General features: G+C 34.4%; 1 protein-coding gene and 1 non-coding gene across 2 annotated transcripts; both read right to left on the bottom strand.

Annotated features, from left to right (window-relative positions):
• Positions 1-2,374: 2,374 nt before the first annotated feature.
• On the bottom strand, positions 2,375-4,280 carry LOC133832713 (chalcone isomerase-like protein 1). The gene is made up of 6 exons (XM_062263023.1): positions 4,252-4,280; positions 4,151-4,158; positions 3,894-4,038; positions 2,935-3,108; positions 2,746-2,837; positions 2,375-2,656 (listed from the first exon to the last, which is right to left on the bottom strand). Exons 1-6 carry the CDS (start codon positions 4,278-4,280, stop codon positions 2,517-2,519), a joined length of 588 nt encoding a protein of 195 aa, XP_062119007.1. The 3' UTR covers positions 2,375-2,516.
• Positions 4,281-9,833: 5,553 nt separating this feature from the next.
• On the bottom strand, positions 9,834-9,940 carry LOC133833566 (small nucleolar RNA R71). The gene has a single exon (XR_009892940.1). It is a non-coding gene; the product is annotated as a small nucleolar RNA R71 (small nucleolar RNA).
• Positions 9,941-11,439: the final 1,499 nt, after the last annotated feature.

Genomic DNA, 11,439 nt, shown 5'->3' with positions numbered 1-11,439 from the left:
GAATAAGATTCTTGCTGCAGTGGTTTATAATATTTGGAGGAATAGGAATAGATGCATATTTGATGGGTTTTCACTGTCAGCTTATTGTATAGCCAAAGAGATTATTACTTTAGTTAAATATAGATTGTATATGGTTCATAGCAGGAAAGATGTCCCTCATCTCAAGCTTTTCTTAAGAAAGCTTCAAATGTATGTAATGTGAGGGTGGGTTCTTGATTGGATTGTATTGGTTCTGTTTGGGCAGTTTGCCTTTGTGTATATGCTTGTTTGTTCAATGAAGTTTATTTCTTCTTGATAAAAAATAAAAATAAAATAAAAGACTTTGTGGATTCCCTTTGATGACAAAATGCTTGGATGAAGTGGGAATTGAAACTTTGTTGCCTAATACAGTGAAAGACCATAAGAGCATTGATTGGAATCTATTGAGTGTTGAACTTGGATAGAACAGTAATAACTATCAAGAAACTGTATCAACTGTCAAGAAAATATATTAACAACTAAACAGTCTTGGCTTAACTGCTAAAACAGAATAAGAGCTTAACTAAAGGAGGTTATTATCCTGCCATACAAAATATAATGAAAATGCGCTTAACTAATTCTTTTATTTCTATTTTCCCTATCCTGCCCAAACATGTACATGCTTTATTGTCTATGGTATGAGGTTTTAGTAGCACAAGAATGTTGATATTTTTTTAATCAATGATCATTTGAGTATGTAAATAATATCTATGTCTTTGTTCATGTAATTTTTATTTTGATCTTATAAGCATGTTGTTCTTTCAATATGAGATAATTGTGACATGACTTTTTGATTTATTGGGTTCTCTACACACGTTTCTAAATTTCTTTAACTCTTTCAGAAATTCAGAAAAGAAGACAAGCAACTTTAGGGAACTGAGGCATTTATAAAGGGATCTCATATTTTCATCTCAGCTAGGTTTGGTTCATTTGGCTATTTTTTCACTTTCAAGGTATTCATTATGTAATTTTTTTTAATGATGACTCCTAATTAAAGGTCGAATGATGTTGATAGTTTATTAATTGGTATGTAATTTTGCTTTCATTTTAGTGGTTTCATTGGATTTCAAATTGGAGGGAACTTTATTTGCAGCAGTTTGCAAGAGGTATGTTTTCTTTTATTTTTGTTAAAATACTCTGCAAATGTTAAAGGAGTTTGAATATCTTAGATATTCATCCATAGTGAAGTAGGTTCTGAGATTATTATTATTTTGTGCTGCGGTGATAACGGAAGGTTGAGAACTTGTGTGTATTAGTGAAGTAGGTTCTGAGAAATTTGTGTGTTGCGGCGAGATAAGGAAGAAAACATGTGTGTTGTTTGAATATTTTGAATTGATAATGATTGATGGTTGGTTAATAAATATGGCTGGAATGTTTTCTGATTTTTTGTTAGTTATTTGATGTATATCTAATAAACTTCAAAAACCATAGAAATTTGAAAGTAGAATCGAAACCCATGTGGGGAAATATATTAGAATAATTATAGAAATAGCTTCTTGCAATTCAAAAACTTGGGTAATAAAATGTAAAACATTTTTTAGTGCAAGGCCAGTACATAAAATTTTTTAGTTTGAATATATACATCAAAAACCAAATACAAAAGAAAGAGTAACATCCCATTAACAAAAGTACTATTTATGAGAAAATTCTCTGGATATTTTCCTGTTTAAAATTTATATATTAAGTGCAAGTCTTGTAGAATACCAAAAAAAGTAGTTCTAGCATATGAAAAACAAATGCATACATTGAAAATAAAGAAAAGAACTAAAGAAGTTAACATGTTTTTTTTTTTTTTTTTATGGAAAGTAAAGAAAAGAACTAAAGAAATTAACATGTTCCTTTTACTTAATTATTTTAAGTCATAACGGTACTTAATAACGCTATGGTAACTATATATAGTTTTAAAAAACCAATGTAGTCTAGTACAGACAGATTGATAATTCCATAAGAGTGGACCCTATTCGTTTGATAATATGTTTTCAAGTGGTCCAGAAGAACATAAGATAATAGTCTAGCTTCAATCATTTTGGTTGGATCATTTTCCATTTTTGACCCTTTGATTCTTCTTTCTCAATGATTGAATGCTATTCATACGTACCTACAAATTATGATTACTACAAAATCAAAAATAAATTAATATACAGCATTTGAACCTCAAAATTTGATTCAAAATATCTAGTGGATCCATCCAAAACAAATGTATATTCACAGTTCATGTCAACACTAACTATATATCTATAACTAACCATCACACAATTTCAATTTATTGCAATGGTTAAGGTTTAATTTTAGTTTTTTTTTTAATTTTAAATAATTTAAAATGAGCTCCTCGGATTGTATGCTTAAACTAAGTATGTGAAGCATAAAACACACTTGGAATCTATGACAGAAAGAAGAAAAACAATCTCATTGTTTCCATTCTTATTGAATAAGTAGCTTTGTTCCTAATAAGTAGTGCACACTTGAACCTTATTGATTGAAACTGTTTCTCCAATCTCTTAGAAGAGAGAAAGCATGGACTGCCCAAACATCTCTTTCGATTCCTTGTAACACTTCATCGTATTCTCTCCTAGATATATTCCGAAATAGGCTCTGCAAAGAAGTTCACTCTCAACCCTGCTTGCAAGCTCTACATTCACTGCACTCATCAAAACTTGTAGCATTAATTTTCTGTTAACTAGAGAATGACAAAAGAGTCAAACTACACTGCTGTTTTTGTAGTCTAACCTTTTGTTTCAAGAACATATCCTGGTAGTTTAGATATCTCCACTTCAGAATCAGTTGCTAACTTGATTTGATCAGATGCAGGACCTAAAACTCTATAAGAAAATCCCAAAAACACAGAAGTTTTATATAGATTAGAATGTTAAAACAGGTTGTAGAAAGTAGAAGTTTATATAGGGAAGAAGTGATTACTTGTTTGCAAGCTCCTCATTCTTTCGGCCACCATTGAATTTCATTATAGATTCTCCCAGTGCTTCACTAAAGGCCTTTTTGAACATATTCATTTTCAGGCCAGAATAGGCAATTACTATTTTTTGTGTCAACCCTATATCACCATCGATTGCCAGCTGATACATCTCCTCTAATCTATATCACCATAGATTAGAGGATCAACTTAATGAGTGAAGGAACAAAATAGTTCAGTAGTTGATGAAAAATATGTTAAAAGCATCATAACAAACAAACAAACAAATATTACAAGAAAAAATTTACATTCTTGATTTCATCCCTAAGAACATCATGCTTAAGTGAATGGCTGAGGTTGTGGTGCCACTCAACTACATTGAAAAGAAATGGTGCTTCGAAACAAAACAAAATAGCCCAACTCAACATAATATAAAAACAACATTTTAAAGAGACAGCTTCAAGGTGGTCTGTAACTTCAACAACAGTAGTCATCACAATTTAAAACTGGTTTCCAAATGCATTTTTCAAATGAAACATTAACAATAAAACACTTGGTTTATTCAAAAGAAAAAAAAAACACTTGGGATGTGTCTCCAGGTCTAGGTGTTGGGTTGCATGCGGTAACCCTAATAGAAACAATAAAACATAATATACATTTATATTAGAAATTGAATATTGTAAAATTTGTCACTGGTAAACATTCAGGCTTGTCAAGTGACAACATCACAGCTTCAAACGTAAGAACTAACATTTCCTAATACATGCAATGCTTCCAAGATTCAATGAATTAATTTAAAAATTCTAAGCATTTTTTGGAGGAAAAAAAATGTAATATGTTGATTATTTCTCTAACTTGTCAAGTGAGAGAGAGAATCCGAATAAGTCTGATTATTCTTGAAACAAGTCTTACAATGTTATTGTTAGGTCTTTACACAATCTTAACTCTGAAACTATCTTAATAATACAAAGATAAAACTCTTAATCCTAAAAACATGAAAGATTTAATGTAATATGCTTCATAAGATGTAATGTAATAACCAATATTCACGAGATCATGAGTAGGTGACAAGCCAAAAACATCAAACAGTGCAAATAAATCTTCTAAAGTACCTGTATACGTAGTTTATCAACTTCAATCATTAACATAGATCCTAAATTCCCTGTGAGAATTTCCAAAAGTATCCACATACTTTACTTGTTGCTCCAATATAGAAATGTATACCATCAGAGCTGCACTAATTCAAGGTTTTAGCATATAATCATTTGACAATAGAACAAAAAAAATTCCTGGTCATGGATACCTTCAGGCTCATGCAAGCTCACTCTCCAGCCCAAGCCCCATCAAAACCCATAGCTAAAGCCCCAGCAAAAGCTTAGACCTTAACACAATTCTTACTGTTAGTAGCAAGGTGGTTAATGTTAATTAGTCTTCAATGAAATCCTCTTATTCAAATATATATATATATAAATATAAATATATATTTATATCAAATATATATAAAAAAATAAATATATATAATATTTCTTTGAGATGAGGATTGGAAATGCCAGAATTATCTCAAGTTTAGCAATAAGACTAAATAAACAGCTTAAATTATTTATGAACTCATAAATCAAGTAATTTTAAAAATCAAATCATATAGTATATTTTGGTTGATACAATTTTGTATTTACCATTACATAGACTTATCAAAATTTTGCTTTTTGTTGGTTAGAACAGGACAACTAAGTTGGTGATCATGTTGGATAAAAATTGGCTACGCTTCAATAGGTAATAAGAATTAGGGATTTAATTAGTGCTAGCTTAGTAAAATTAGTAACTTACTGTATTTGTTACTAATATATTATAAATATGAACTTGTCTTTGAATTGTAGAGCCTCGGATGAGTATAGAGAATGCGCTAAGAATTTTGTAGAAATGTCAGAAAAGCTGGCTGGTTATCCAGAAAAGTTATTGTGTCCATGCAAAGTTTGTCGAAACTTAAGTCACCAATGTATTAACATTTTGTATGAACACTTAGTCATTTATGGGATTGATCCAACATACAAAATCTGGTTTCATCATGGGGAAGAATTATCAAGAGATGATGATGTAGAGACAATGGAAACCTTTGATTCTTACAACTTGTTTAGGGCTACAAATATTGATGGTTGTGATTTTGAAAGTCATCTAGAAGGTCATGATGACACTTTTATGGAAAAAATAGAAGATGCAGACACTCCATTATATCCACAATGCACTAAATATACTAAGTTATCGTCAATTGTTGCATTGTATAAGCTTAAAACTACCAATGGATTGTCTGACAAAAGTTTTGATGAATTGTTAAGACTTTTGAATGATATGTTTCCTTTAGATAATATGATCCCCAAGTCTATGTACGAGGTTTGAAAATTTCTTTGATTATTTGATTTAGGATATGAAAAGATTCGTGCGTGTGTTAATGATTTCTGTTTGTTTAGAAAAGATAAAGAAAACTTGCAAGAATGTCCAACATGTGGAACTTCACGTTGGATGTCAGATAAGCTAACTAAAAAGGTTCGACATGGTGTCCCAGCAAAAGTTTTGAGGTACTTTCCTATAATCCCTAGGTTGAAACAGATGTTCATGTCTAAAAGAATTTCAAAGGAATTAAGATGGCATCACAACAATAAAAGTTGCGATGGAAAAATGTGTCACCCAGTGGATTTAGCAGCATGGGAGCTAGTCAATGATAAATGGCCATCATTTTCAAATGAAGAGAGAAATATTAGACTTGGCCTTTCCACAGATGGATTTAACCCATTTAGTAATTTAAGTTCTAAGTATAGTGTTTGGCCTGTATTGTTGGTCATGTACAACTTACCCCCATGGTTGTGCATGAAATAGGAGAATATTTTATTATCAATGTTAATCCCAGGACCTAAACAACCTGGGAATGATATTGATATATACTTAGAACCCCTCGTAGAGGACTTGAAATTATTATGGAATGAAGGTGTTGATGCTCATGATGCATTGGACAATACAAATTTCAAGTTGCGGGCTATTTTGATGTGGACAATCCAAGATTTTCCAGCATACGGGAACCTTGCTGGTTGTAAAAATAAGGGATGTTTCAGTTGTCCCCTATGTAGTTATGGTACTCATTCAGAGTGGCTAAAACATAGCGGGAAGTTTTCATATCAAGGTCATCGGAAATTTCTTAAAGAAGACCATCCATTTCGGAGTAAAAGAAGTTTGTTTGATGGAGAAGTTGAGCATGGAAATCTGCCAAGAATCATGAATGGGACTACAATTGCTGAACACCTTAAAGATTTTGTGAATGTTTGGGGAAAATCCACTTCAAAGAAAAGAAAACAAAATGATTCAAAAGAAATGTGGAAAAAGCGATCCATATTTTTTCAGTTACCTTATTGGAAGGTTAGCACATTCTTACTACTCTAAATTTTTTTTTGTGTAAATTATTGTTTTTGGAGGAATTTCATTAGTTATTTCTTTTGCAATTTTTTTAGGAATTGTATGTTCGTCACAATTTGGATGTGATGCACATAGAGAAAAATGTTTGTGAAAGCATCTGTAATACATTGCTGATATTGCTGGAAAAAGTAAAGATAGACTAAAAGCTCGCTTGGATTTGCAACATATGGGTATTAGGAGTGCATTACACCCACAAGAGAAGGGGACTAGAACCTATCTTCCTGCAGCTTTACACACACTATCAAAGCTTGAGAAAGAATTATTTTGTAAAAGGTTGTTCTCATTTAAAGTACCTGATGGATATAGCTCAAATATTCGAAATTGTGTTTCAATGGAACAATGCAAGCTCATGGGCCTTAAGTCACACGATTGCCACATTTTGATGCAACAATTACTACCGGTGGCTATAAAAGGATTGATGCCATTGGGTCCAAGAGATGCTATAATAAGATTATGCACGTTCTTTAATCGAATATGTCAACGTGTTCTTGATAGAGAAAGCATAATGGCATTAGAAAATGATGTTATTGAAACTTTATGCTTACTAGAGAGATTCTTTCCACCATCATTTTTTGATGTCATGATTCACTTAGTGGTTCATATCGGACGAAAAGCACGACTATGTGGACCAGTCCAATTTTGATGGATGTATCCATATGAGAGGTGAATCACTAAGACTTAATTGTTTTGTTTATTATTATTAGTTTATGTGAACATTCTATTAATGATGAGCAATTGTGTGATTAATAGACGCATGAAGATATTGAAAGATTATGTCAGAAATCGAGCAAGGCCTGAAGGTTGTATTGCAGAGTGTTATCTTGCAGATGAGTGTGTGAGCTTTTGTAATGAATTCAGTGATCATTCAATTGAACTAAACACAAAAGAAGGTCGAAATGAAGAGTGGTCAAATGATGTGATACTTGAAGGTCGTCCAATTTCCAGGAGGAAAGAAATTATATTGACAAATGAGTTGTTAGAAATTGCACATCGATACATTCTGTTAAATACATCTGTTTTGGACCCTTTTCTAGAGTAAGTGTCAGATATTAGAAATTATTATTTTTTATATTAAAAATGTAGTAATACTAACTCATTGGTCCTATAAATTAGGATTCACTTAGAGGAGTTGAAAAAAACAAACAAAATATATGAGAGAAATAGTGGATTACTTTGGAAGAAACATATACAAACTTTTTCAACATGGATGAAGGAAAAGGTAATTTAATGCAAACTAACTGGTTCATATTAGTTGTTTTAAATACCATTAAGAAAATTAACAATGTCATACTATTATTTGTATAGGTTCCTATGCATTCCTCAACTTGGGATGAAACTGATTTGTTGAAATGGCTAGTGTTGAGTCTAGTTTTTGTCATGTTTAGGTGATGTTTTTAGTGGTCTTTTATTTTGTTTTTATTTCATTTAGTGCGGGTTTATGCTTTGTTTGTCTGTCTTTGTGAATATCAGGAAGAATTGAGCACATGGAAGAAATGTCAAAGAAAGGGAAGAAATAACCAAGTTTTTCATCATATTTCGAGAAAGAATGGTTCTCAACATAATTTGGAAGTGTTGGTGAAATTTTGGGATGAAAACTTGAAGAATTGAGAAATCCCTTAAGAGCCACGGCATGAGCAAAGTGGAACCGCGGCTAGGTGGGAAACAGAAGCAATTTTTTAAGGAAATCCTCGGGCCGCGGCATGGCTATAGAGAGCCGCAGCATAGATGGGCATTTTGCCCAGAACTCGTCGACACGGGCCGCGGCATGGCTGACTAAAGCCGCGACATGGAAAGAGCTTTTTGCCCAGGAAATTGGACACGGGCCGCGGCATAGTGTATGTAGAGCCGCGGCCCACCTCTTTAAAATTTGAAGTCCTAGGTTTTTAATATGGCGAAAAAAGAGAAGAAAAGGGCACGTACGGACGAGGGAGAGAAGTGCTGGTTTTGAAGGCTCAAGCTTAGAGTATTTTTACATGTTTTTCTTCTTTTCCTGATGTTATCTTTAATTTTTGTTGTGATTAGCACTATGGTTATGAACTAATTGTCTGTTTAGGATGTTTAATTGAATCACTTGAATCCCTGTTATGAACTAATGCAATTTTAATATTCTTCTTCTTCAATCTTCTTCAATTCCATATAACCTGTTCTTATAGATTGATTATTGATTGGCCATCTTTAGTCATTTACATATGTTTTTAAGTCAAAATCTGAGAAGTGAGATTTAATTCTGCTGTGGTTATATTGGACATAATTCTAATTTAGAACGAAAGTATCTGAATTAATTGTGTAACTGTTATTAAGTTGTTGAGATTAATGCTGCCTGTGTGGTTCAATTTACCATAGAAATATAGGAAATTTTCACCTAGGTTGAGTTTATAATTCATAGTATGATTATAGGCTGCTGTATCAACTTGTTAATTGAATTAGGTAAAAAGAAGAAGAATTCACACTTTGCATTAGGGAATAATTGGGAGGATAGTTGATGAGATTGAATATCCTAATTGTTTCTCAGTGATTAAATTAAAAGTTTTTCCATTAGTTGTTATTCCATTCAATTTTCAATTATTGTTTCTGCAATTTATAGTTTCCTTTGCTGTATTTACAAAAATCAAGAATTTCAATTCATAAAATAGAACAAGAAATTAATTGACTGGTAATTGATAAATCAGTCCTTGAGGAAGATACTTGGTTCTACCATTTTATTACGAGTTTGCGACTGTGTGCACTTGCATAGCAAAAATATCGCAACAAGTTTTTGGCGCCATTGCCGAGGACTAAAAATAATTATCAATATCAGTCTAATTAATTTTTATTCTAATTTGATTTTAATTTCTCTTGTTTCTAATCTGTTTAGTTGCTTAATTTGTCTATCTCAGGTGAATTTTGGTATATGCGTGGCAGAAGAGGAAAAGACACACTTGTTCCTCTGAATCCTGAGATTGAAAAGTCTTGCAAGCAAATCAGAAAGAACAAGAGGGAGGCCCAGAAATCTGTGAAGATGGCACAAAATGAAGGGGATGGCAGGAATGTTCTAATTCCTGGAATCGTACAAGGGGGTCAGGCTCAGAACAATGCTGAGAGGAGCCTGAGAGATTATGTACTGCCCACTCTGACGGGAGTACAAAATAGTATACGCCCACCAACTGTAGAGGCCAACAATTTTGAAATCAAGCCAGCTATTATACAAATGGTGCAGTCCTCTGTGCAATTCAATGGGTTGCCTTCTGAAGATCCTCACACTCATCTGTCTAATTTTCTGGAGTTGTGTGGAACCTTCAGATATAATGGGGTGAGTGATGACGCAATCAAGCTGAGGCTTTTCCCATTTTCTCTGAGGGACAGAGCCAAAAGTTGGCTGAACTCGCTGCAGCCAAATTCTATCGTCACCTGGAAAGATCTAGCTCAGAAATTTTTGTCTAAATTCTTCCCTCCGTCCAAAGCTGCTAAATTGAGGGGAGAGATCAATAACTTTTGCCAGAATGACGGAGAGTCACTGTATGAAGCTTGGGAACGGTTTAAGGAACTCCTGAGAAGATGTCCTCATCATGGCATTGAACAGTGGATGCTAGTACCATTATTGATGCTGCACCAGGTGGCACTTTTATGAGCAAGAGTGCAACTGGTGCTTATGAGCTGCTAGAGGACATGGCCACAAACAATCATCAGTGGTCTGAGGAAAGATCATCAGGAGTTAGAAAGGTAGCTGGGGTGCATGAGCTGGATGCAATCACTGCTCTAACAACGCAAGTAGCCTCTTTGACAAAGCAGTTACAACAGAGCACTGTATCAGCGAATGCGGTTCAGATGGCAGTGAGGTTTGAAATGTGTGGTGGTGCTCATTCTGTCTATCAATGCCCTATCTGTATGAATAATAACACCCCAATGGATCATGCTCAAGTTCAAGCGGTGGGAAACTTTCAAAGGCCGCTCAATAATCCATTCTCCAATACTTACAATCCTGGGTGGCGAAATCATCCCAATTTTTCGTGGAAGAATAATCAAGGCCAACAACCTTAGTTTCAGGGCCAATTTCAGAATAACATGCCTTAGCCACCTATGCATCAAGCTTCGTCATCGCAACAGACTAGGCCTCAACAATCAATGCCTCAACCTGAGAGGCCTAATGAACTACAAGATGCATTGTTGACTCTCACCAATACTCAGACTCAATTTATGACTGAGACCAGATCCTCTATTTGAAACCTTGAGACACAAGTTGGGCAGTTGGCTAGTATGCTCAATAACAGACCCCAGGGAAATTTGCCCAGTAATACTGAAGTCAACCCCAAGGAGCAAGTTCAGGAAATTACTCTGAGAAGTGGGAAGCAAACTGAGCAGCCTAGACCTCCACATGCAGTGGTTCAGAATAAAGAGATGGGTGCACATTCTGATTCAGAAAGGGTTACTGCGGACCACCAGCAGTCAGAAAAGAGTCCGCCAGTTGTTATTGAGTAGCCAGTTAGAGTTCCATACCCTCAGAGGCTTAGAAAGACTACACTTGATAAATAGTTTTCTAAGTTTCTTGAGGTGTTTAAAAAGCTGCACATAAACATTCCTTTTGCTGAGGCCTTGGAGCAGATGCCTAGTTATGTTAAGTTCATGAAGGAGATTCTGTCAAAGAAAAGGAGGATGGAGGACTATGAGACTGTAGCACTCACTGAAGAGTGCAGCGCGATTTTACAAAGGAAGTTACCCCAAAAGCTGAGAGATCCGGGGAGTTTCACCATACCTTGCACCATTGGCAAGTTTGAATGTAAGCATGCCTTATGTGATCTGGGGGCAAGTATCAATCTGATGCCCTTATCTGTGTTTTAAAGACTTGGTTTGGGGGAGGCAAAACCAACAACTGTCACTTTACAGCTCGCAGACCGATCGTTAACACATCCATGAGGTATTATTGAGGATGTTCTTGTGAAGGTGGATAAGTTCATATTTCCTGCTGACTTTATCGTTCTGGACATGGAGGAGGACATAGATGTCCCAATTATTCTCGGTAGGCCATTTCTTGCCACAGACCAAGCTCTTATTGATGTTCACAAAGGAGAGCTTAA

This window comes from Humulus lupulus, chromosome 4, assembly GCF_963169125.1.
Source record: "Humulus lupulus chromosome 4, drHumLupu1.1, whole genome shotgun sequence".
Classification (NCBI taxonomy): Eukaryota; Viridiplantae; Streptophyta; class Magnoliopsida; order Rosales; family Cannabaceae; genus Humulus; species Humulus lupulus.
This window is presented reverse-complemented; position numbering and strand designations above follow the sequence as displayed.

Coding starts and splice junctions, on each gene's coding strand:
- LOC133832713 (XM_062263023.1), bottom strand. CDS start 4,280: ATGGGTTTTGATGGGGCTTGGGCTGGAGA. Junction 2,838..2,934: donor AATGAGGAGCTTGCAAACAA/GTAATCACTTCT, acceptor ATTTTCTTATAG/AGTTTTAGGTCCTGCATCTG. Junction 2,657..2,745: donor ATATGTTCTTGAAACAAAAG/GTTAGACTACAA, acceptor TGATGAGTGCAG/TGAATGTAGAGCTTGCAAGC.